Here is a 25,892-nt window from a genome sequence, read left to right as displayed (position 1 = left end):
CGGCCGACGGAGGGCGGCGGGCCCACGAGGCCGCAGGGCGCCCTCTCGGCCACACGGCGGCAGCAGAGAGCGCCAGGCAGGCGCCCCCCGCCGCGGCGGCGAAGGGCTGTGGGGAGAGGCGCTCCTGCCGCGCTCTCGGTGGTAGGACACGTCATCGCGGTGCGTCGGTGACGCGAAGGCCGTGGGCCCGGGGCTGAGTGTGCGGGGCGGCCCGGTACGGCGCGGGGAGGCCCGGTGAGGCTCGGGAGGGCGAAGGCGGGGCGAGAGCCCCCGCGGGGAGGCGGTGGCGCCGGGCCCCTGCGCGGCTGGCGCCTCTGGACGCGGCGCTTCCCTCAGGCCCCGCTGCGGAGCCCGTCCGTGAGGCAGGGCCTTACTGCTGAGCCTAATGGGTTTTCTCTTTCCAGAGCGTTCCTGCTAAGACCGCTCCCGTAAAGACATGACCACACAGGTAAATAAAAACAGCGTTAATTAAACTAATCGCTAGCTTGATAATTATTTTTTAGGTTGCTCGTATGTAATATTAATTATTTTTTCTTTCTAGTACGGTATTCTCTTCAAGCAAGAGCAAGGTGAGAAAACACTGACATGTATTAAATAATACTGGCCTTCTTGGATGATGTAAAGTCGGTAATGGCGGATATACTTGTGAGATGACTTGGATTGTGCTTATATGAAGTATAAATCAGAGTAACTCCGAAATAGCTATGCAGTTTTTTCAACAGTGACCTTGGTGAACAAAATACATCACAATGACAGCGGTGAGGAGACTCTTGGAGCACTGATAGACCTGAAGAGTCAGGGGTCTATTGCCAACATCACAAGCAGGAATTTTAGCATGACCAAAACTGGTAGCTGTCTTCCATCAAAAGAAACCACTTTATTTTTAATTTCTATGTTTATATTCTCTTGTAGCTCACGATGATGCCATTTGGTCAGTTGCCTGGGGAAAAAATAAAAAAGATGGCTCTGAAACAGTGATCTCTGGTTCTTTGGATGATCTAGTGAAGGTCTGGAAGTGGTAAGTGCACCGTATTAACCAGTTCTAAGCCTTGGAAGTAGTCACTATGGAGATACAGCAGTCTTGAATTTCCACAATCTGCAGGGAAATTAGAAGTTGTATCAGGGAAGGGGTAGCCTGGCACATCTCTTGAGTAAGCTTATCTTCATTGGTGCATGCTTTCTCTTGGAGTGGTAGCATTCTGATGTGCTTTAATTCAATTACATTTATTTAATTTTATTAAAAGAGTGCAAACCTTTCTGAAAATGCAAGCCAAATTTTACACATTGTCTGCCAGAGAGTAGTACAACTTGTATTTCTAAACCAAAGAATTAGAAGTGCAGCTTTTTATGAAACAATGCATTGGGAGCATGTGTACTGTGAAAGGAATAATGAGAACAGAGTAAAAGAAGTGACATCTTACTGTTTGAAAAAAATCCTCATAACCCTTGTACAAGTGACACTGAAGTATGCTTTTGCGAAGAAACTGTTCTCTTAGCCAAAGCAGTATTAAGTATGTGCTTCACTTCAATAACACGAGTAGCTTGGTTGTGGCGATTATGAAAATGATGGTCGTTGCATTTTGTGCTTTGCTGCTAGATTGAGAGTCTGCTGTGTAAGTACCGGTGCATTGACGTGTAATGGTCATGTTTCAGTGGGACTGCTTACAAACTTAAGATGATACTTTGCAGAAATGTGGCAAACAATTGATGTATCAGTTCTTTCCCTTAAGTATAGAGAGCAATTTGTGCGTAGATATTTTCACATTTTGTGGGTGAAGTTGGATTCCCCATTTGTTGAAGAAAATGGAGAAACGTGGGTTGTCTTGTTTGTTTTGTCTGAGGTTGTAGATGGGTTAATTACCCCCAGCTATTCATAACTAAGCTTTTCTATCCTTTGAACAAAAGGAATGATGAAAAATTGGATCTACAGTGGACTTTGGAGGGTCACCAGCTGGGCGTGGTATCTGTGGATATCAGCCACACAGGCTCCATTGCAGCATCCAGCTCCCTAGATGCCCATATTCGCCTTTGGGATTTAGAAACTGGCAAACAAATCAAGTCAATAGATGCTGGTCCTGGTAAGATATCAGTGTTTAGCTTTTTCTGCATATGAAGTGTACTTACTCTGGATAGTAAATACTGTACAGTGTATAATTAGGCTATATGAGGTGCCTAAATTGTTTGTTTTTTTCCTTTTTTATAAAATCTTTATTTGTCTGCAAAAATCTTTGTGATTTTTATAAACTCAGCATAAAGTAGTATCAGGCAATTTTACATGTATTTTTTCACACTACTTACACTTTTTCAGATACATTTAGATATGCTTTTTGCTAGATGCATAAAGCAGAGTGGAAGCCAGCTTGTTTTTACAGATGTATTGATTAAAGGATGTCTTAAAAAATAATTAAAATGCTTATTCAAATTGATTTACAAAGCCTGAACTTTCATCGTAAGCACTGCACTGAATTTGAGCCATATATGTGATGCTTATTTATGTAGTACATCCAATCCTGAGTAAGCATGTCAAAACACAGTAAAGCTGAACTCTGGATCAATGTTATGTCCTCCAAGTTGGAAATCTGGGCCTAAGATCTTACTCTAAATATTTCATTGGTCCACTGGCAGTCCCTTATTTAAGAACAATCTTGCAGGTTTTAGGTAGTTAATATTAAGCTTATAGGAAAGAAAACCCTGTGAATTACATCGTGCCAGATAAATATGTTGTACTGCTGTAATAAGGTATGGCTTTTTGAATTCCGTTGCAAGGCCTGTTGATCTATGTTACAGTCATATATCTGTTTCTCCTGCATCTTCTGTACTTCGCTACATACTAGTTTTGCTTTCTTTTACTGATTTGGTACCAGGAGAAAAGTATTTACACTTCACTCATTGCAGTCTTAAATTCTGAATTTATTGTTACAGGAGAGTCTAATAAGCTCAGGAGAAAATGTAATCTTTCTTAGATCTTAGAAATCTTAGAAATATCAGCCCAAAATCTTAGAAATAAACGGCCCAAGCTATGCTCCATTAATGACATAGAAGGAAGTAAGCTTTCATGAGCTCGTACACTCTTCTTAAGAGTACATAGTAGAGTTTAGAGTATTTAGAGTAAATGGGGGTGTGTGTGAATGTCTAAATAGAAACAGTATTCAGCTAACTGATGTTTTCTTTTTAATACAGTTGATGCTTGGTCCCTGGCTTTTTCACCCGATTCCCAGTACCTTGCAACAGGAAGTCATGTGGGAAAAGTAAATATTTTTGGTGTTGAAACTGGAAAGAAGGAATATTCTCTGGACACCAGAGGGAAGTTCATCCTTAGCATTGCATATGTAAGAAGAACAACTGATAATGTCTTATATGAGATTGCTATTGCTGTAATACTTTGTAAATCAGATACTTTTGTTTTCACCTGTCAGTTTATCTCTACGTAATACTAAATGACAGTCATACTTTGATAGTTCTAGATATAAACTGCATGATATTCCCCCACTGCATATATGGAAAATAGACTTTGTTCTTGCTTATATACATATTGTGAGTAAGTCCGCTGAAGTCTTTAGGATTTTTGGAACCCAGGTATCTTGCATAGATCATAATTGTTAAAAGTTGCCAAGAGAATGACAGGGTGCACAGCATAAATGCATACTGTTGTTAAATGCATACTTTTTTTGTGTTTTATTACAGAGTCCAGATGGAAAATACTTAGCCAGTGGAGCGATAGATGGCATTATCAATATTTTTGATATTGCCACTGGAAAACTTCTGCATACGCTAGAAGGTAATGGTTTGTGTATTTGCAGTACTGAAGTTCTGGCTTCCTTCCTTCCTCAACAAAATTAAAGGATATAACGCCAAATCTGAGTATGATACAACAGCCATGGCACAAATGAATTGATGTTTCTGTCCATTAGATAGTATTCAGTTACTTAGTGTGCTGTAACTTAAACCACTTGAAACATTAGAGGCAAACCCTGAACTCAGGCTTTCATCATAAAATGCGTATCTCAAAAAATACAGTCAGTAATGCTTAACTAAATTCTTGAACTGCAGTTCCTTCTTGTATTGTAGTGCGGTACAAGGGAGCGAAGCTAAGCCAATTGCATGCTGCCACATGTATCATTTTTCTTTTTTACTATGGTATCAGTTTTATTCCCATTTTAAAAAACAGCCAAACATTTTGTGTTGTAGAAGACGTGCATTTTTCTAACAGATAAATGGGCTTTTAATGTTCATGTAGTGTCTGTGCAGTTGTATAATAAAAAACCCCAACCACTTGAAAATATGAAATCATATTAGAAAATATGACATCCTAGCTAATAGATCCAGAGCAGTGGATTTTGTTGCAGTGGACATGGCTTAACATTCAAAGTTCAGAATTACTGTCAGTTTGCATTTTATGTTGTGCAAGGAAGCCCACAAGAGGCATGGAGAGGAAGACTTTTCAGAGGTTGCTTCAACAGGGAACAGTGTTGTGGTGTGGCTTCTTAAGCACTGCCATTACTAAGAGGAATAGTTACATTCTAAGCCATATAAAACTTTGAATTTCAGGTCACGCGATGCCTATTCGTTCACTGACATTTTCTCCAGATTCACAGTTACTTGTAACTGCTTCAGATGATGGCTATATCAAAATCTACGATGTGTAAGTTGTTTTGCAAGACATGCTAAAAGGAAAATAACTGTTCAGAGAGGCTGATACTGCAAAAAATATATCAAACCTTCTGCTTCTGTAATTCCCTTCAGCTTCTGGTGACTTCTTTATACTATGCCCTGAGATAGTTTTTAAAAAGTGCATAGGTGGATGACAGCCTTCAAATTACTTTCCCTATATTTGCCCTGTAGGCAGCAGGCTAATTTTTTTGTGTATCAGTCCTGCATGTTTATGTTTACCCATCTTAAACATCTGTTCTGTACCCAAGAAATCATTTATGACCTACTTCTCTTGCACTGTGCAAAAACTTGGAAGACCCTGTGGAGGAAAAGGCACTGTTCAGTGATCTTCACTCCCCTAAACCTGTGTTACTTTGCCTTCTTCGTGGGGAAACTGTTTTGACCACCGACGTATATATACTCTTGGTGACTTCTTTTAATGTTAACCATTTGAAATGGAAAATCTGTTGTAACACCAGTTCAGCTTGGATGAACAAATCTCTAGAAGTCACCTTCCATGACCTTGCATTGAGCCATTCCTGACTGCACTAGCTATATTCCTGTTGCTCCTTCCCTGGAATTTGCAAACCAAATATTGAAAATTTGTTCTTTCCACAGGCAACATGCGAACTTGGCAGGCACATTAAGTGGTCACGGATCCTGGGTATTAAACGTAGCCTTTTGTCCTGATGATACCCATTTTGTTTCCAGGTATTCAATTTAACTTGTTTATGCTTACTGGGGGAAAAAAAACCCCAAGCAAACAAACTTTATATTTATAAAGGAAGACGGATCATAAAAAAGTACGTGTACACATTACCATGAAATCTATAATGGGATAGCATATGTTACAATTAAAGACTCAAGAGCCAATCTGTGATGTGATACCAGTTGTAGTGAATAGTATTTCATAGTGTAAGTCATCCCATTGCAGCATACTTCCCTACAAGTGCAGAACATCTAAGAGAAGGGCAATTTGATTCTAAACAGCTGAAAAATTGCCATTGCATTAAAAAGTACAACCTAATGTGGTAGAACATTAATCTAGCTGAACTTCAGTGTAAACTCTTAGAACAGCTCAGGCAGTTGGCGCACCGAGTCTATGTAACACGTTATCCAAAGAACTTGCTGCTAAGAGTTTTCTGGCTAAAATGGGAGTCTCATTTTCATGTTGCAGATACTGAAATTACCAGTAAGTGTATTTTAAAGGTAACTGGGACCTGGCAGAAGATGCACTTCTTTGCTACTTCATCCCTGTATTTGATGGGGGAAGAAGGTTTCTTATATCTACTGTATGAGAGCTTTTAAGCTTTGCACTAGAGTTATTCTTACTAATTTAAACATTGATTCAATACTGTTTTTCATCCAGTTCATCTGATAAAAGTGTAAAAGTTTGGGATGCTGGAACAAGAACCTGCGTTCATACTTTCTTCGACCACCAGGATCAGGTATGTCTGCTATTGAATTATCTGGGTCACTGTGCTCACAGGCGAACTTTGTTGTGTCATTGTGCACATTTGTGCCTCAACTTGGTGCTATAGCTTCAGGGTTAAACTTCAGGCTGCTGTAAAAAAATCTTAAAAGTTGTTCATGATTATTTGGCACTTAATATTGAACTGATAGTCTAATTGTGTAGGTTGATCTCTTCCATGTAATTAATTTTTTCCAGTCAAAATAAGGGCAATCCTGAGTGGCCAAAAGCATTCTTCAGACTTTATTTTTTATCTTTTGTCTACGGTCTTACTTACTTCTGTCACTTACATGGCATGTGCCTGTAGCGGAGAATGCTTATTTAAAGGAATGGAATTACCTAAAAAGATGCTTGAAAGCACACTTGAAACTTCGGACTTTTCCCTCCTCAAATGTAACACCCTAATTTTTGTTTTCCTCAGTGATAGTTACCCATGAGGGACGTTAGGCATCTACAAAGTTACTCTTTTTCCAAATGTTATGTGTTAAGTAGAACAATGTGATTTTTTAACAAACCATAGAGGAAGATGTAACAAAGCAAATTATTTCAGATTTGGGCTCTTTTTTCCATAGTACTTTTTTTACTGTAACCTTCCTTTCAGCCGTGGTGGGTTTAACAAAGTGGAATTGGATTTCCAGTGGTGTTTTAGCTGTTGTCCGTAATCTTCCAAGTTTGTGGAAGGCAGATGTACCAGCTCATGGGAAGGCTGGCTTTTAGGCATTAATGCCAAATGGTGTACAAGTCCCCCACTCTGCTGTCAGCACCCACCCACTCTGCAGTCCCGTGTGTTAACGTGGGTGCCCTTCACTCTTGCTGGTACCATCCTCACGATGGAGGTGGGGGTCACTTAACTGCTTGTGTAACTGTCCTAAGCCAGAGGACTGACCTGAATTTTTCTCTTTTGCACTGGTAAGTGGTGGCTGTCTTAATTAGCCCAAGGATAAACTGGATCATCCTTCGGTCTGTCATTATGTCTCAGTCTACACGAAAAATACTTCTCTTTGCAGACAGCACTGTAACATACTCTTTTCAGAGATGTGCAAGAGTGAAAATGTTAGGTTTTATTTATGTAAACTGGGACAAGGATTTTTCAGCCTTTTTCAAGTATCTGTAATCCATTGTCAGAAGCAGACTGTAAGATCGTGTCAGGCTGCTATGTGACAGTGTCCTCTGGTTCATCAACCTCATCTGCTATTAAAGCAGAAGCCATAAGTGGGCCAGCTCCAATAAGGTGATCTTAAATAATCCTCCCTCTTCTGCTTGTTGTAGTCAACAACTGTGACTGCTGTCAAGATTTTTTTTTTCTTCCGTGCCCTATTGATAACCTTGCCCATGTGCTTTTTGCAGGTTTGGGGAGTGAAATACAATGGAAGTGGGTCCAAAATTGTATCTGTTGGAGATGACCAAGAAATCCATATTTATGACTGTCCAATTTAAATATCTTGATTCAGGCCCTTTGGTTAACTCTTGTGGCAAGTTTGTAGTACTGTCCTTCCATGTCATGTTTTAGTACTGCAAAATGCAGAGCTGCAAAATCAGATATGTTTTGTATGTAATCTTTATTTTATTTTGCATGAAAGCAAGTTTTACTTTTTTAAAAATAAAAGCTACAGATGCAAGTAATGTGTCTAATCCTTGGAAAAAGGTATTTTTGGAAATATGTAGTCATGGGCAAAGTAACTGCTCAGTTAATCTCCCCTGACTTTATACATAAATAGACTGGAGCTGGGAAGTGTTGACAAAGTCCCGCAGCAGCTTATTTTAGCAAAAGGAAAAGCAACTGAGGCGATGGTGTATGCGTGGGAAATGACAGCCTGCTCTCATCTTCATGCTGCCCCAGTGAGCTTAATAGGGTCACTTAAGTTCAACACCTGTTCCAGCAATTGTATGGTGGCATGTAGCTTAATTCATCATGGGTTTCATTTCACTAAAGGGTGCTAGTTCTTTCCAACCCTGACTTTGTACACACTACTAGAAAAGAGATAAAAGGGGGGAAGAAAAAAAAGGCTTTACTGTGATCATTCTGCTATGGTACCTTGTCACATTACAGGACAACAGCAGCAGCATACCCAGGGCATGCAGGTTTGATTTATTCATCTTGATAAAGCTCTAGTGTACCACATACTAGGGAAGGCTGAAATGCAGAGCCTGAGATGCTGAAAGATCAAGTATTTGCCTGTCTGTACATTTGAAGTATGTGGGGTACACTATGCACAGTAGAAGGATACCTCATAAACACTACAGTACAGAGCTGAGGAATGCACTCTTAATACCAACAGACGAACACAGGAAAGGCTGCCATTATGCAGTGAGCGCAAATTGCTTGAACAACACAAAATGAGCCAAGTACAAGTATTACAGCTAATGATGTTCAGTACCAAGAGTGATCCAGGTGATAGAGGCCTGAGCTTATTACTTGAAAGGGGTTGTAGAGTAGCTTAGGAAGTACAAGCAAAACATGACAAAATGTGAAGAGTTCTATTTATTAGAAGTTATTTCTACTATGGTTTATTCTATGAAATTAATTTTCCAGTATGAAAGTATTTACATAAGACACTCCACTTAGCCTCTATCAATATTGCCAAAGTCTTATATAAATAGCATTGGTGAAATAAATCGAGAACCTTCACAGCAAAGGAAAATGTATACCAACTCAGTTGGTTCTCAGCTGTGTGACATTTGCTTTTATATATAAAGACTACAAGAACACAATATAAATTAGTTACAAAAAGGTGATACTGACAGCGCAGCAACTCAATTTGCTGAACACAAAACCCACAAGCAGTGGCTATTACAGCCATGCAGTTTTCATTGTGAAAATTTACATTTGAGATGACATCCATTCCACCTTGCTTTAAGATGTCTGACATTGTACTCCTGTTCTTGGACCCTCCTCATCTTCTTCATATGCTTCTCCCCCACTGTTGCGGTAGGTTTGCTCACTTGGATCAAAGTCTTCAAGGTCTACCTGATCCATCTCATCTGTGATCATGACATCTTCTCGTGGAGGGAGCAGAGCCTCCAGCAGACACAGTTTCTCCCTTGGGAGCCAGTAGTGCTCTGGGAACTGGACCTACAATTTAATGTATTTTTTTAATGAACAGTTATTCCTCCCAACACACGTATCTTTGCTACAGAGAAAAGCAGTCAACTTACCAAAAATTGTATAATTAAGCTGCCTTTGTCCATTGGAGATTTGTAGACAGGCATTCCTTCGTTGTAGATACACTTTAGGTCACCATGTTTTATCACTTCACCTACATGGAGGTAAGAGCAGGAAGTAAGCTTTTGTAAACAGACGTTGCACAACCATGAAAAGCTGGGCTGTACACCAGCAGCGTTCCCACAGCATCTGAGGGACACTACTATGCAACCCCTAGAAAAGGCTGCGGACTGGGAAGCACTGCAACCAAGCTACACAGAAGTAAGGCCATTTAGACTATTTGCTCTACTGTAAGAGATTCAGCTGCTCTTAGCCCTGCTTTCAGGCTGAATTAACAGAATCTAACAGAGTTTAAGTTTCTGGCCTCTTGAGTATTTTCCTGGCTATCACCAACCGAGGGTGAAGTTCATTAAGAGGCATTTGACAGCTTTAGCTGTAATTCTGCATGTAATGCTTTAGAAGCAGTGGCAAGAACAAAGAACCAACTAAACTAAACTGTTCGAATCTACTGCATCAACTTGTTAAAAACCCAAAAAACACACACCCAACCCCCCAAAAAACCCAGTCCAGGCACGCTGGAACATGCAAGCAGTTTATGTAGCATCACAATTCTTAAGACCTACCTGGCCTAGATGTTATAACAAGAACTCTGTTATCCAGAGTTTCAATGGTCTTTCTGAAACCACATAAAGCCTCTGAGAGTTGAATTCTCATTTTTGTGATTAAGTCATGCCCTCGTCTCTGAAAGACACTGTGATCCTTTTGATCAAGCACAATTATAACATCACCAGGCTCCAGATCAGGCTCCTGGTCACCTTCTCCATGAAATACTATCTTCTGACCATCTTTCATACCTGGAGAGAAGAAACCCATTTATTCTCTGCAGAATTGTAGGCAATGATCAGGGACATAAAAGAAATACAGGGTTCTTACCCTTATCAACATGAACTTCTATGATCTTTTTCTCTCTTACAACCTTACAGCCATTGCAGTTGTCACACCTGTCCTTCGGATTTATTCTTTCACCTTGGCCTTTGCATTCTGGACACACAGTTTGGATTTGCTGTACCATACCAGGTCCAATTTGCTGAACTATAACTTGCATTCCTCTTCCTTTACACACAGGGCACTTTTCTATTGCCCCTCTCTTTCCGCCATAACCTTTGGAAAAAAAAGTTAAATCTGATCTCAGTCTCAAAAAGGGAAAAGTTAACTCTAGTCAGGCTGGAACTCAGTGGCTTCAAGAGTACCTTTAGGACAACGTAAGAGTAGTTTAGTGATTTATTTCCAATGTTAACTGGAGTTTAGTTTCCTTCATGAAGGATGCTCCGTAAGTTAGAAATTTCTACAAGCAGAAGAAAGGCGAGCTTTCTATATACCACTTTATCAGCCTCTGCCCCACCTCCCAATACATCTTGGTTTTCAAGAATCTAACAGAATACTGACTTCAAGACCTAGACATTCCATTAATACTTTGGAAAGAATCCACTTGCTGAATATTTAATTGAGTATCAAGATACAAGACCTCATTAGGATTTATCTCAAAGACGACCAGTCATTATGGATACTTAATAGCAGTAAAATGAGTTGCTTAATACAAGTTAGACTTCTACCCTGAGCAATTTTAGTAAAAGGCTGTTTCATTGAACTTTAAAAAGTTCTGGATTAAGACACTTTTAGTTTACGTGTTCTTACCTATGATTTGCAGTGAGTTTAAGTCTGCCACTAGAACAATTATTACACTGTGTTTAAGAAAGCCTTATTCCTGGATAACTTTAAGTAAGAACTAAATACCCTGGCAGACTTTCAGGGGCAGGAAGGAGAAAAACATACAAATAAGAAAACATGCACTTAATTCCCAGTCCCTCCCTCAATATTAAAAAAAATAAAAACCATGGAGTAAGAGGGGTTTGGAACCATTGGGGTATTTTTTTACCTTCACACTTGCCACAAATAACATTCTTTTGCAGTGCCAGTTTCCTTGTAATACCATTATATAAATCTTCAAGTGATACACCTAACTGGTGTACAACGTTTTTGCCTTTAAAAAAAAAAAAAAGAGATAGGATTAATTCCGGTTCAGCTGTTGTAAGGAAAAGTGTTTATTTAAAGGCTTCTACTCATGTTCATACATGCAGTCTCACTGAAGAAATGTAAAGTTAATTCCAAACTGAGCACAGTTCAGCTCCCTTAAAAACATGTGCAGTTCCATCAGCTTCCACTGAGCTGCACTCAAGTACGTATGTCGGAACAAGGTTTAGCTGCAATTAAGCAAAGCATCAAAGCCACCCTATCCCTGCTCCTACCTCTAATGGTGTAAGCTTAACTGAAACAGCAAGATGCAAGGACACTACCAGCTTTCGAAGTTGCTATTATGCCTACCTATAAATTTCCATGCCACTTCATAGCATGACTTCAAAGATTTTACAGCAAGTTACTGCTTGCTCCTTCAAGCATTGAAAAGGGGCATGGGACAAGACAAAAAGCATACTGTGCTTTTGGCAGCACTCCATTCTCAGTTTGACATAATTTCTCCCAAATATTTTCATGAGATTAAACATTGCTTAAGTTTTAAGTTGATGGTGTCCTTTGAAGCAATTTGCCCAAAGCATACGAGCAAGTGAGGCACAGATCTGGAAAAAAGGTAACTTAAAAAACAGGTCTAATTCAACTGCTCCAACCTGCCAAAGTTTCCCCCTCCCCTACAGACTACCCACACCCACTTTAATGAAAATTAAACAGAACTCATCAGAAAGATTGCTATGGCTGCATCATGTTATCTACTTTATTAGAATCTTTATTAGAATCTTAATGCTAGAGTAACTAAACGAACAACAACCCAGTCAACCCAGTTTACTTATCTATGGTTGCAACGAGTAATATCCACACTATGTGCACTTAGCAGAACAGCAGTACCATAGCACAGTTGTTTTATGCTTAAGTGCATGGTTAGAGTTTCTAGAACTTGTTTAGAACTGTGTACCTCTTCTCTCTCTATTCATTCGGCCTCCACCACCAAAGAACATGTCAAAGATGTCCATGGGTGAAGAAAAGCTGCCGCCACTCAGGCCTCCTTCTTTAATAGCCTGCTCCCCACCCTGGTCATAGAGGTCCCTTTTCTTTGGGTCCGACAGAACTTCATATGCCTGGGATATGAGTTTAAACTAAAAAGAAAAAAGAAGCTCTGAACAACTACGACCAAGAGGAAAAGTAACCCTCTTATACACAACTCCATCTTCATATTGCACCACTGCAGCACTCTCTTGTGGCACTGGTCTTTTTCCAGGAGGAACCTTCCTAAACAAATGTGTCATAGACTATAATAGTACACTTTTGTCCAGGAAAGCCACCCCTTTTCTCCCTCTCCTCCCTCCTCCCATGTTACAAGTGGGCTTAATTCAGATTCACATTGAACTTACAAGCATATGAAAGCTGTGCTTTGATGATTGTGGTTGCAAACTTCATATACCTCTAACAAATCCATTTAGAAAGGTATAGGATACTATCACCAAAGCCTTGTGGGTCCCCAGACACTCAATGGCCACAGCAGTGCTAGTCATTCTATAGCTACACAGGGATCCTTCATGCCTGCTGAGCTGCTACATCCAGCTAGAACTGAACAGACATGTAAGTGACCAGACTAGTGTTGCTTACTGATCATGAATACAAGGACTTAAATACACATCAAAATATCCACATAATGAAAATTAAGGGATTATTTTTTTAAATAGCCATCAAGAATTTCCTATTACTAAGATGACTAATTTTTAAACAGTTTGCTGTTGCTGAAACGACTACTTCATTTTAAACATTATTCACTTATGACCAGGTGTGCGTACATGAAGTGTGTATGTACACTTATTACCACTGCTATACATAAAAAAAGCAGGCCAAAAAATAAAAGCAGAAAACGTTAACCTTTGACTATACTACTATTTAAGTAGCCCGAGTTTTGCGAATTAGTGTACTAGATAAAAAAAATATGGAACTTCTATTCCCATGTTAAGGTATTATCAGAACAACTTTTAAGTATCACTTAAGTATGCAGAGTTTCTCCAGTCGCAGTGCTGACTTAGCCTCCTAGGCAAACGAATTGAGTGGGTCTCTGCTAGAAGACGTGAAACGGTTCTGTTGTAAACAGTCTACCCATGTGCAGCCCAATGGTTTCCTCTGGACAGTTACCTCGTGTACCTGCATTACCATTTTCTCTGAAGGAAACCCATCCTGTTCGGAAACAGATCCATCCAGTAGCACCCAGCGCGCACAGTAGTGCTGGCAGCTGGACCCGCCATATCTGACAGCCCGACGGCCATTAGGGCACTGGAAATCCTGTCAGATTTACCTCCTTTAAGCAGCATCTCTCTAAGAGAGAGCTCCCTTTGGCAGCTCCGGGGAGACCGGGAGGAACCGCGGCCCAAAGAGGGGCTGAGGCGCGCCCTCCCGCCGCGGCCGGGCCTGCTGCCAGCTTCAGGTGTCTCCTACGGCGGCTGGAGGAGGGGGCCTCGGCGCGCCCGCGCCCCGCTGCGGGTCAGCCATTACGCGCCCCCCTCAGGCGAGGCCGCGCTTTAAGGCTCCCCGCCCGCCAGGCCCGCGGCGCCCCGCACCCCGGCAGCCGCCCGGCCGGTGCGAGCAGGCCCCGGTCCCGGCCCCGCGCAAGGCAGCGCTGCCGCCTCACGGCGGGCGGCCCACCGGCCCGGTCCCGGCCCCCGCGTACCCGCTCGCCCTCGCTGGGGTTCTTGTCGGGGTGGTACTTCAGCGCCAGCTTGCGGTAGGCGCGCTTGATCTCCTCGGAGGAAGCATTGGGCTTCACCTGCAGGATGTCGTAGTACTCCGTCTCCTTCACCATGGTGCCTGCGGGAGAGGCGGCCGCGTTACCGCGCGTTCGTGCCCTGCCCAGCCCCGCCGCCCGGGCCGCCCAGCCCCGCCGCAGGCCGCCCCCAGGCCCAGCGGGCCGCGCTCACCCGCCACAGACGCGCCGCTCCCACCACCTCGCTCGCCGATCACCCTCGCCCCGCCTCTTCCGCGGGTTTTATATGGGCACCGGCCGAATCTTCTGGAATGACGCCGCCCTACGTCACGGCCCTGGAACGGTCTAGAATTGCCGCGCGTGACGTCACCGCCGGTACGTACAGGGGAGGAGCCGGGGCGCTCCCGCCAGCCGCCGCGAGAGCCGCTGAGGGAGGCCGGGCCCCGTCTGAGGCGGCTCCCGCCTCCCTGCGGGGGAGAGGCCTGGCCCGGGGCCGCCGGGCACCGCTGCTCCCCGCGGGGCGGGCACCGTGGGCCGTAGTGCGGCGGCAGCCGGCGGCCCCTCAGCTGGCGGTGCGGCCTCTGGCGCCTCGTCCCCCGGTGCCTGGGCGATTTGCAGCGATGCAACCAGCGGTGCCCCAGCGCCCGCTGCCTGCCGTGTCCCCTTCCCTCACTGCCGCGGCGGGAAGGCTGGGTGGCTTGCGTCTTTTCTCCAGGCAACCAAAGGTCTCCATAAATTATTTACTGCTCAGGTGAAAAAAGATCCCTGGTGCTGGCGTGGGAGCTGGCTGAAAGCATATTGTCCTAGAAGATGGCCGGTTAATACTGAAAATCGCAGGTGGAAATACAGAAAATCTGTATGACCTAAGAACGGATTTTGTTCAAACTCGAGCAGAAATGCTTATGAGCTTTTTTTTTTAGTTCAGGAAACTTTTTTTTTATTATTGGAAACACTTCTACAAAGCAGTGTCTCCTGTGGTGGTGATAACCCCAAGGCTGCAGTGTTCCATCAGCCACCGTACTAGCAAAAAGTTAGGATGACTGAAGAAAAGAGCTGGGCTGCGTTGCCCAACAGCAGAGAAGGGACAAACAGGAAAGCTGTGTGGGTTTTGAATGAAATATTGTTGTGATTTAAAGTTCAAGTGTCGTTACAATGAACTTCCCACTTATTTAACGTAAATAATATTAGAAGATTGAAATAATGCTATCTGTTCTTTGTGTACTCCTGCTTACATCAAGCATGTCGACTTACTAAAGGAGGGGGAGCTGATTACAGAAAAATAGCACAAAACATCAGTGAAGGGAACAGTTCAAAGCCACAAGAAAGAAATCCGTGTTAGTAACTACTATTTTTTCTAAGCATAATTATCAGCAGCTGAACATGTATATTTGTTTTGCAATTGTGAAATTACATTCACAAGTAAATACAGAAATTACTTTCTAAAATAACTATAGTAACTTACTCTGTAAAGTTCGGGTTTTTTTTTTTTCTAGGCTGAGAACTATATGCCTCTTTTTTTAAAAAAAGAAAGAAGCCATTTATTCTAGTAATAGTCTTCACCTTAAAAGATAAATTAGATATGATCTTACAGTCCTGAAGATGATACTCCTATTTAAGAAGAAATTGTAAATCTGGTAACAGCTTTGCAGTAGCTGAATGCTTCAGCAGATGAGAGGCTTTCAGAGCAACATAAGGAATTTTGCTGAGAATTTATTTTTAAAGATCAATTTATAGTATGTTGTAAGGAGACAGCATATAATTTCTGTGAGTAGAAACCCTCGTGTAGGTATGTAGATATTTGAGCTCAGGCTGGTGGGTGGTTTCTTACTAGTAACAACTGTTACTAGTAGTAACAGCCAAAAACTTCACTGGCATGGATCTTTGCTTAAGAGGGTTGAGCCTCCTGCTTTGTTTGCTTTTCTTTCATTTTGTTAGAGGGAGCTATCGGGTTATATTTACTTTATCTCTAATACTCAGTATTTGTTTTCTCCATCTTTTCTTCCATTTCATACAAACAAATTCCTTATTTATTCAAAGAATTAGTGGGAAAAGTAGTAAGGGCTGGTGCTTTGGATTAGAAAAGTAGGAGAGATACAAGTCCATCGGCGTTATTCGCATCATCTGTATCTCCTGCATTGGTCTAATCCGAGAACTGCAGTCATCATGATAGCCGATGGGAATACTGTTCTTCTCCAGCTGTACGAAGCAAAACATTTCTGATTTATCCATCCTGTATTTGTGGAACAGAGTAGGAATCCTCAGCAGCTGATTTATACTCATCTAATTTGACATAGTAATAAAAGTAATACAGCCTTTAGACGTATGTATATGCATGTTTCTCAGCAATGGCAGTGGTGGTGTCTTTACTCAACCAACCTGGTCATCAAGTGTGTACATGCTAAATTCTGTAGCTACACACCTTGCCTCCTTAAGTCTGTAGTTGTTCCTGACCAGCAGTTGCTTACCCACTTCTCACATGAACAGGTGATCTCTTTTACTATTTTCTTCTCTTCCTTTTCCTTCTGCTGCACATACTGTGAATCACCTTGTCACTTTTCGCTTGCACAGGATCAAATGTCTCTGTGGGTGTACACAGGAAAACAAGCAGAGAATTTCCCTTCTCAGCAAGTAGGCAGGACTGGACTGGGAGTGGGAAATAATTAGATCCTACTGCCTATTTTATTTAACCACTGGAGGACTCTGCCTTTGGTTCTGAAATAGGTATTCCCACTGTTAGCACAAAACAGGAGTCAAAAGGCTGCCTCCCTCCTGGTCCTGAGAGCATACAGCATGTTTCATGTTCATATGCTGCAGGAATTATGCATTTATCTTTTAATCTCTGCTGTATGAAATGCAATAGTGGCTTGACCCTGGCTGGACATCAGGTGCCCACCATGCCACTGTCACTCCCCTCCTTGACTGGACAGGGGAGAGAAAATATAATGAAAGGATTGTGTATCGAGATAGGGACAGGGAGAGATCGTTCACCAAGTACTGTCATGGGCAAAACTGACTCAACTTGGGGAAATTAGTTTAATTTATTACCATTCAAATCAGAGTAGGATAATGAGAACTAGAAATCAAAACTTAAAACCACCTTCCCCCAACCCCTCCCTTCTCCCTGGGCTCCACTTGATTCCCAATTTCTCTGCTTCTCGCCCTGAGCGGCGCAGGGGAACACGAAATGGGGGTTACAGTCAGTTCATCACATGTTTCTGCTGCTCTTTCCTCCTCATGTTCTCCCACTGCTCCAATCTGGGGTCCCTCCTGTGGGAGACAGTCCTCCATGAACTTCTCCAATGTAAGTCCTTCCCACGGGCTGCAGTTCTTTACACGCTGCTCCAGCGTGGGTTCCCACAGGGTCACAAGTCCTGCCAGCAAACCTGCTTCACCATGGGCTTCCCTCGGGTCCCAGCCCCCTTGGGGCACCCCCTGGTCCGGCGTGGGGCCCTCCCCAGGCTGGGGGGGATCTGCTCCCCCGTTACCCCCCGGGCTGGGGGCACAGCCTGCCTCACCATGGCCTTCACCGAGAGCTGCCGGGGCATCCCCGCTCTGTGCCTGGAGCACCGCCTGCCCCTGCTGCGCTGGCCCAGGGGCTGCAGGGCTGCTGCTCTCACACCGTCTCACCCCTCTCTTCAGCTGCGATTATCGCACAGATATTTTTTTCCTCCCCCCTTCTTAAATACATTATCCTAGCAGCGCTACCCCCCTTCTTAAATACATTATCCTAGCAGCGCTACCACCTTCACTCCTGGGCTCGGCCTTGGCCAGCAGTGGGTTCGTCTTGGAGCCAGCTGGCATTGGCTCCATTGGGTGTGGGGGAAACATCTAACAGCTTCTGCATGCCTGTAGCCCCCCACTAGCAACCCCTTGTCAAACAAACCCACTACAGATACTCATAGAAGCTCCTTGTTTGCACTTCTGTCTTTTATCTGGCCATATTACCATTTCTCATTAATCATGACTTCTGAACAACTGGAAGCAGCATCCCGCTACACAGGTACGAGTACAATCTGCTAAATTGCAGCTGCCATTTCTTGCAGCACTCTCAATTTATTTATTTTTTTTTAAGAAGTGAAGTTCCAAGAATAACTTTCATTACAAACACCCTAAAAAAAATTGGGAATTCGAGGGGTTGAAACTTGTGTCTGTTTTCAGTCACACTAAATTTGCATAAAGAGCTTCAGGAACCCCTCTGGAAGGTGAAATCAGAATCACAACAGGCTTCCCATGGTGTTGAGCTGGATTCCTTCAGTATGCAAACCTGAGCAGGTGCCATGATTTCTACAAAGCTGTTAGGAAATTTAAATAGTATTTTTAACCTGTGATTTTTTTTGTCTTATTTAAAATATACTTTAAACAAGGCTATTTAAAGTATGTCAGTTTCATGTAGCAGGCCTTTAATGGTACTGGAGCTTTTTCCTTATAGTTAATGTCTGAAAAGGATGTTTGGTACAGAAACAAGCTCTTAGGAAAACCTTTTTGCCTGTGATAGAAAGTAAAAGATGTGTATGTGCAAGAGAAGTTAAATGATGGCAGTTGTTTCGAGCTGGTTTAGGGCAACGTACAGTCAGTGACTAGGACCTTTAGAATAGTTTTCTGAGGCAAGTTTTAATTAAAATGCAACTATCTGTAGTAATTAATTTTTATTGCTAGTAATAGAGAAGGAGTAAGAGAGACCTGTGTTCATGGTAGTTTTGGTTGGTTAATAGCTGGGCATCTCTGTGTTTGGGACCTGCAGAAAATGTGACTGCAAATATGATGGGATAAATGAACACCTACAGGTAAACATGAAAATGCAAGCTACTTCCTTTGAGTCTAAACTGATCTTTTGCTCAGAAAGAAGCAGCAAAACTGTTTCTAGATGTGCCTGTCCTCAGACAAACTGTTGTCTTGACCTGACAGGATGTTCTGCCGCTCTCCACTTGCTCAGAAACGGCTGCTTCTTTCTCCAGATGTGTATTTGCAGCTGCTCTGGTTTTTTTCCCACTTGCTTATGATTGTCTTTCTTAATCCGTCCGAACTGGTGGTTAGAGTCAAATCTAAGGTGCTTTTGTTATTGCCATTCAGATTCCAGAAACTTTGCACAAACCAGTCTGTGTTTTTCCACTATGTTACTGTGAAACATTTCCCTAGAAAGCAGAAAGCAGCATGAAATTTCATCTTGCTGTGGCATGGTCAATGAGAGAAAACGTTTTTACAGAGAGATCACTACTGGAAATTTCATGAAATCATGCAGCTGGTTATGCTTGTGGATAGCAAAGCATTGTGTGGGATAACTGCTTCACCTGATGGAGATGCTGATTTGAGTATGGATAAATTCTCTTCAGTTCTGCAAGTATGGGGAGCCACAGTTAGGCTGTAAAAGTTGCCCTTTTTCTAGTCTGAATTCCTTCATTAGAAATGAATTAGTATTAAAAGTGTATGTGAGCTGTTGCTTGCCTGGGGCTTTTCATTATGGAATCTGCTCCTTGGCCCAAGCTAGCGTAAATTTCCTGACCTTTAAGGTATGCTTTGAGACTTATTTGTTTGCCAAGGCTTAATGGCAGCTTAGCAATAGTAATGTTTGGATTTAGAATTTCGCTTAAACCCTGAAACCTACTCTTGTTTTAAGAGTCACTGTGGAATCGATCATGTTTTTATTTTAGCTAAAATGGTTTAGAGGCCAAAATTAAGTCTTTAATTATGAGAAACAGGGAGGGGGGGAGGAATATGAATGTATTGTGTGTGTATATATGGTCACAGCGAATGCAGTTAGCAGCCGTTCAGAAGCACAGCTGACGGAGGGCTGCAATTAGTAGCAAGCCAAAAAACTACCAGGCTTTAAGAAGACTGATTTGAAATAATGAAGAAAAGATTACAAGTGGTGCCATGTAACGGAGCCTTTGAAATAGAAACTGTAAAATTTATTAGATGCTTTGCTGGTGGTAGTTGTGGGGTGAGTTGTTTTTTTGTTTTAGACTTGGTGCTGGAGGTCTGGAATAATAATAGGACTACCAGTTCAACGTTATGCTTGTACCAAAAAGCACTGTTTTACACCAAGATGTTTGTAACCAGTTATGTGATTTAAAACAAAACAAAACAAAACAAACAAACAAAAAAAGGCAGCCAATCACATGTTATTTTATTACATGAATCAACAACCTGCTCTAAACTAATTGGGATGAACAGCAAGGAGCATCCAGAATTAGTATACTCCTCCATTTGTTTTAAATAAATACAAGGTTTTTTGTGAAATACAAACATTCTTCCCTTGCAAGTAAAGAGATGGGGGAGTACACAGCTACAGGCAGTGGTGTGTTGCCATAGTGGCGTTCTGAATTGAACCTGAAAGGTTCTGTCCCCAGCACGAAGGGTGCCATGCACCACAGCCACGCCGAGGCTGGCTATGCATCACAGTTCAGTTGGTTACTGACCTTAGTAACAACGTGGCTTTGTTTTGGCCTCTGTAATATTTCTGTGTTGGATCTTGTGACAGCGCGAGTTTGTAGTGACAGTGTCTTCAGCTCTTCAGTATCAGTCACTAAATCCTGAAGGATACCAATCATAACTGTAGAGCAAAGGACATGAGCAGCATGTGCGCTTTAGTTGCCTCTTACTTTCCTTAATAGCTTTGTGAGCCTGTCAATGCCCAGAAATCTTAACCTGTAGCTGGAAAAAGCAGCTCATCCCGCTGCAAAGATTCAGGCTGAATCTTGTGCAGTCTTGTTCAAGTCGCATGCAGGTAAATACAGGCATAAGGAAAAGGACAATACAGCATCATGGGATCTGCAGCATGTAAAAATCATTTGAAGGTGAAGGTCATTCCTTACTGAACTCTACATAAATTTCCAGCCTCATTTGTTAAGATTTATTACTTGAAATTTGAAGAGTCCCTAGAAATGTTGGACCACAACTACAAAGGCAAATTCCGTGTAGAGCTGTTTCTTACAGCATGATATTCGTAAGCCTATTGTTAAAATGACAGGAGTATTTGTAGCTGACACATGGTAAGATTCCTGCAATTATCTCAGTTATGTGAGTTTCCTATTATAGTCAAACAATACACAGTCCAAAAGCAACTCTTCTCTACCAGTCCCCCCAGATACATCCCCCTTGCTTCACAGCCTGGCTGCCCTGCAGCCACTTTTGTTACTAGGCGAGTGATTGAGCATCAAAGGATCCTCAATTGCGTCAAAATAATTTTCTAACCGTCAATTTAAGGAAGTTGATATATAAAAAAATCCTTTCTAAACTGTATTTATAGAAGAGATGTATGTTTGAGGTTTTCTATTTATTTGCTGAAAGTACAGGTTTTAGAGAATTAACAAGCTGTTTTCCTTCCATGAGACCAGCCTGTTACCTAGCCACTCGACACCCAAGATGCAGCTCAACAAGGTAATTAGTGGTCGCCTAATTGTATTCTTTCATATAACATAGCATGTAAAAGATTTTAGATGACCAGAAAAAAAAAGCACTAGTAAGATTTCTTGCAGCAGAGTTTAATTCTTTTCATCTTTATGATATTTCTGGAAAACTAATTGCAAGCCCAGGGAAGATATCTAGTGGCTTTCTGCAAAGAACCATTGGAACAAAGTTGGAATTTAGAGGATTATCCCAAAATGAAGGAACTAAATCAATCCTGACAAATATGTTTACTATTTACACTTGTTTACTATTGAAATATCCGCTGTTCTGTGTTCAGGTATTTTCAAAGCAAGTTTCTGGTGTGAGAATAGACTCCTCAGAATCCCACTGTGAAGCTTGCTCTCTTTTCATTTCAAATTGTGTTATCTACAGTTAGGTGTTTCGATATGGTGCAAGATGCTCTGGAATAAAATCCACATCTTTCTGTAAAGTTAGATGTTGACTTGTCTCACATTTTCCTAATGGCTGCGGCTGTCTTTGTACCACTAAATAAAACATTCTAGATTGTGTTCTCTGGCTCCGAATGCCAGCGGCATGGCGCAGCTTACATCCCTCTCTCCCTCCTCCAGACAGGGTGGTCATCAACATTGTCTCCCAGGAACAGCCCCTGGCCCGGGTTAGCCCCTGGCTTAGGGAAATGTCAGTTAGCACGGAGCAAAACCCTCCCAGGGAAGGTGCTCACAGTGCGTGGCTTGAGCCATTCTCTGGATCTTTTTTGTTTAGTAGGTAGCCAAAGTAGCTAAACTAGGCTTTCTTACGTCCTGGGAAGTTATTTGTTTAGTCAGGTGTAGGAACTTCTACAGGATATGACAGGCTTGGTTGGGTGAAGCTGATGAAGTGCTGGTGTAGTTGCGATGCTGCAGGAACTGCCTGTCTGTTGCAGTGCTGGGTTTCATAGGTATAACCGGCTTGAAGGCATTTCCTAATGCAATTAATCTGTGTTTTGTTTAAGGAAATAACTTCATTGAATGCGCTTTTTTTGAAACTAAAGTTAATGAAATTAGAATTGCTTGAACTTCTGCGAACAAATTCGTTCAAAATCTTGGCAAAAGAGAAGATTTGCATCTTAAAGCATTGTAGACTCATTAAAATTCTTCTCATGGATAATTAAAGAAAACTGAATTAAAAGGAAAGTTTAACAGTAAGCAGCTCACAGGCACTGCGACATTTCAAGCATGTTAAAATCGGAAAGAAATAGCTTTTGTAGCTGTAGTCTCCTCCTCTTGTGTTACGTGTTGGGTTTTTTTAACAAATAACCGGTTACTGTTGGTTTCTTCAGTTGTCCAAGTAGCTTATTTTTGCCTGACCCACACAGTCCTTCAGCATTTTTGTGACCAGCTTTAACGGGTTTGTCAGCATGCCTAGCAGTGGAGAGACTCTTACGAAAAAATTACAAGATGAAAATGCAATGAATATTTCAGAAAGCTCTGAAAATGGGTAAAGTAGCTTGAGAATTTATTTTAACAAATTGATATTTTTCACAACAGAAGTTTGTCTTCTACTACCACACAGATCCACAAGAACCTTGTCTACCTAATGATGTCTCTGCTATCCAGTGCAGACTAAGGTGTATCTTTTCAGGCTAGAATGAGAGAAAATTGTACTGAAAGTTCTAAATGGATTTATTCTCCTATGCTAACTTCTAGGTTGTCATTAGACCTAACAATAGTTCCGTATGGACGATGTTGCTTGTATCCTGTTTGCATAGATCTAGTTGTATAGTATTCGTTTGGTAGCACAGAGGCTCTTAGCCAAGAATTGGGCTCGGCAGTTCATGTGTAGCAGTTCTGACAAGAGGTATGTTTAGCATCTGTGAGTCAGCAACTCATAGCTTAGCAAAAATATGGAAGGCTAGCTGAAAATATTGGTAAGCTACTAGGCTCTTATGCTTCAGTCTGTTAAATGATTAATGGATTTTCAGCCATGCAGTGAGATTACAGGCATTCTCAAATACTAGAAAATAGCAAAGTTCAGACAGTCAAGAAAACACTAAGCCAGTCCATGTTCCTGTGCCATCGCTGCCTGTGTCTCTGATGGTAAGAGCTGCACTAAGACTCTAGAAGTCCAGTAGCGGTAACTCTGTATGTCCTACAACACAGAATCGACTTTGAATGGACCTTCCAGAATGCCCTAGCTGCTGCTGTGGAAGTAGGTCTCTCTTCCCTTCTGAATTTGGGGGAATAATCCTTAGATAATAATTGGCCTTTGTGATTGAGCATCTTCTTCCCATCAAAGGTAACAGAACTTAACCAGGTAATCCATATCTTAGAGAGGGGAGTGGGGAACTGAATTTTAGAAGAATTTGGTTTAGGGTTTATATTACCTTTTTTACAGTTAAGATAACCCTCCTGGCTGCTGTTTTCTTGCTGTCCTAGGCAGCATGAAAGGGAAAAATATTAGGTTTTCCCTGTTACTCTGTCGCTGGAACAGCATCTTCTGTTAAAGAAAGGTCCCCATCTCTAGAGTTTTTGGAAGTACCTGTTTTAAGAATAGAACACCACATCTCACAGGAAATATTTTCACTTCTAATTAATCTAAGTTTGTCAGTATTGCTGAGTAATAATTACCCATTCCCAGAGGCGGAGCTACTGTATCAGGTTAACGTTTCTCTTAAGTTAAATATAACTTCACATTTGTTTAGATAACAGCTTAGATGTTATGTGACTTGAAGATTTGCTCAACACTTTCAGGTAAATGGTAGGTTGGGATCATTTTTATCATAATGGTTTCTTCTGTTCTGGGCTTTGTAATCCTGGATAAGCGTCATTAGGAGCAAACTGTAGACTTAAAATTTTTAGAAAAGAAAAAAGTTTAAGAAATCTTGAATGTTTTGTTATTGTTCGTGGAGTCCTAATGCAGTTAATACTAGAATTGTATTTTTTTTTTAATCTGTCCACAGATCATGAAGCAGTATTTGACTATTGATCGGTATAGGTATATGTACACACTGACTCATGAAAGTTAGGTTTTTGCTACATTAGTAATAATGCCTCTGTTTTAGTCCATGCATGCTTCTATTTGTGACATGCTTAAGGAAAAAAAAAAGAAAAAAAGTTTCCATGTTTTCTTTATTTAAAAAAAAAGCTAAAAGAGATATTAAAAAATACATACAGTGGTTTGCACCCACTGCAAAAGGAGAATTAAGCTTCCTGTATTAGAAACATGTTTAGTATTTGGTTTGTTTCTGAATTTCTAGTGAAAGAATATCACAGGCGCTAGAACTCCAAATACTTTTGATGCATTCAAAGTTCTTGACATAAATGCTTCTTTGTTAGTTTTTTTGAAGAAGTCAGTGCATGTTGTCCTGTTAAATAGTGTTGTTTAGCTGGTGTGGTTTGAAGTTAGGTAACAAACTATGTACCTTTTTTGTGTGCTGCAAGTAGGATTCCAAGTAGAAAGGACTAGACAAAGAAAATAAAATCCTAGCAAAATAGAAAGAGGAAGAAAAGACTTTTTATAGGGCTGAAATTCAATCAGTGTGACCTAAAAAATGAGGAAGAGATGAAATAATGAGTGCAGTGTGACCTGACTTTGCTGCACTCCCTGCACACAGCCATAGAGAGGCAGCTACTCGAAGATTTCAGCTTCAGGTCTGGCTCTTTGCTTTGCAGGGAAGAACACAGAAAATCTACACCAAGGTCAGTGAAGGGTTGTAGCACAGTCTCAAGTGCTCAATAGAGCCTTTGTGGGAGGCAAGGCTGAATACAGAGCTTCATAGAATCATTTAGGTTGGAAAAGACCTTTAAGGTCACCAAGTCCAGTCGTTAACCCAGCACATAGTTCATTCCTCCCCATTCACCCACGTAGTTCTCAGCTATCTGTAAAACTGGTCTGCTCACCAAAATACATGGCCTGATTTTTGAGGCTATTTAAACCTAACAAAAGAAAAAAACCAACAACTTTATTTTTTGCAAGTAAAGAGAGAGGTTTTACTGGAAGGTGTGTGCCAACTATGTTATATGGCTAAATAGGTCTCAGCTGTTACATTTATCCTTAGTACTTTGTTCTTTATTAAGCATTTGTCTTGCTTTTAAATATAACTGTGTGGGAAGATGTTATATGAAATTTGAGAAAGACTAGTTTCTTGTGCGCTGAAAAGCAAACTGCTTGTCAAATCAGCTGGCCCTTTTTGCAAGAGTAGGAACATATCGGGGCTGATATGTGGCCCCCTTTTTAAGTCTCACGAGGGCATGAAAACCAATTAAAACCTACATCTAACCTGTTCTTCAAGGACAAAGGGAAATTTGAAATAGAACTAATAAGGAGTGTGTTATAATATTGCCCTAATTTGAATAGAGGAGTAATTAGTAAATAAGACAACCAGTCATAATAGACAGCAATGTCCCTATAAAGGACCGTAAGGACTTCTTGTGACTCTTTGCTTTGCTCCTTAATATAGGAAGAATTTTACCTGTAATACCAAATTAGGGTTTAAAGAACTAGTGTTGTGTGTC

At 41.5% G+C, this 25,892-nt stretch overlaps 3 protein-coding genes across 10 annotated transcripts in view; 2 read left to right on the top strand and 1 right to left on the bottom strand.

Moving 5' to 3' along the window:
• The first annotated feature begins 86 nt into the window (after positions 1–86).
• Positions 87–7,734, top strand: WDR61 (WD repeat domain 61). 2 transcript variants are annotated; one of them, XM_040600918.1, is made up of 11 exons: positions 87–214; positions 405–448; positions 542–569; positions 913–1,018; positions 1,906–2,078; positions 3,181–3,329; positions 3,685–3,778; positions 4,549–4,642; positions 5,269–5,361; positions 6,020–6,098; positions 7,469–7,734. In XM_040600918.1, the coding sequence occupies exons 2-11, from the start codon at positions 437–439 to the stop codon at positions 7,556–7,558; spliced, it is 918 nt and encodes a 305-aa protein (XP_040456852.1). In that variant the 5' UTR covers positions 87–214; positions 405–436; the 3' UTR covers positions 7,559–7,734. The 2 variants fall into 2 exon arrangements, with proteins under 2 accessions (XP_040456852.1, XP_040456851.1); XM_040600917.1 differs by having other exon boundaries at positions 99–234.
• Positions 7,735–8,585: 851 nt separating this feature from the next.
• DNAJA4 (DnaJ heat shock protein family (Hsp40) member A4) lies at positions 8,586–14,371 on the bottom strand. Of its 3 annotated transcripts, XM_040600914.1 has the most exons (8): positions 14,246–14,371; positions 13,999–14,135; positions 12,268–12,448; positions 11,221–11,325; positions 10,218–10,445; positions 9,908–10,138; positions 9,278–9,378; positions 8,586–9,194 (listed from the first exon to the last, which is right to left on the bottom strand). In XM_040600914.1, exons 2-8 carry the CDS (start codon positions 14,128–14,130, stop codon positions 8,976–8,978), a joined length of 1,197 nt encoding a protein of 398 aa, XP_040456848.1. In that variant the 5' UTR covers positions 14,131–14,135; positions 14,246–14,371; the 3' UTR covers positions 8,586–8,975. The 3 variants fall into 3 exon arrangements, with proteins under 3 accessions (XP_040456848.1, XP_040456849.1, XP_040456850.1); XM_040600915.1 differs by lacking the exons at positions 13,999–14,135; positions 14,246–14,371 and adding an exon at positions 12,704–13,915; XM_040600916.1 differs by lacking the exons at positions 12,268–12,448; positions 14,246–14,371 and having other exon boundaries at positions 13,999–14,128.
• Positions 14,372–22,750: 8,379 nt separating this feature from the next.
• The window catches only part of ACSBG1 (acyl-CoA synthetase bubblegum family member 1), a 38,374-nt gene continuing 35,232 nt past the window's right edge, over positions 22,751–25,892 (top strand). For 2 of the 5 annotated variants that reach the window (XM_040600900.1, XM_040600898.1), the window contains exon 1: positions 22,751–22,875. In XM_040600900.1, coding sequence (XP_040456834.1) covers positions 22,796–22,875 — 80 coding nt within the window. In that variant the 5' untranslated portion in view covers positions 22,751–22,795. The other 3 variants (XM_040600903.1, XM_040600902.1, XM_040600904.1) reach the window with 3 other exon arrangements.

This window comes from Falco naumanni, chromosome 7 (assembly GCF_017639655.2).
Source record: "Falco naumanni isolate bFalNau1 chromosome 7, bFalNau1.pat, whole genome shotgun sequence".
Classification (NCBI taxonomy): Eukaryota; Metazoa; Chordata; class Aves; order Falconiformes; family Falconidae; genus Falco; species Falco naumanni.
This window is presented reverse-complemented; position numbering and strand designations above follow the sequence as displayed.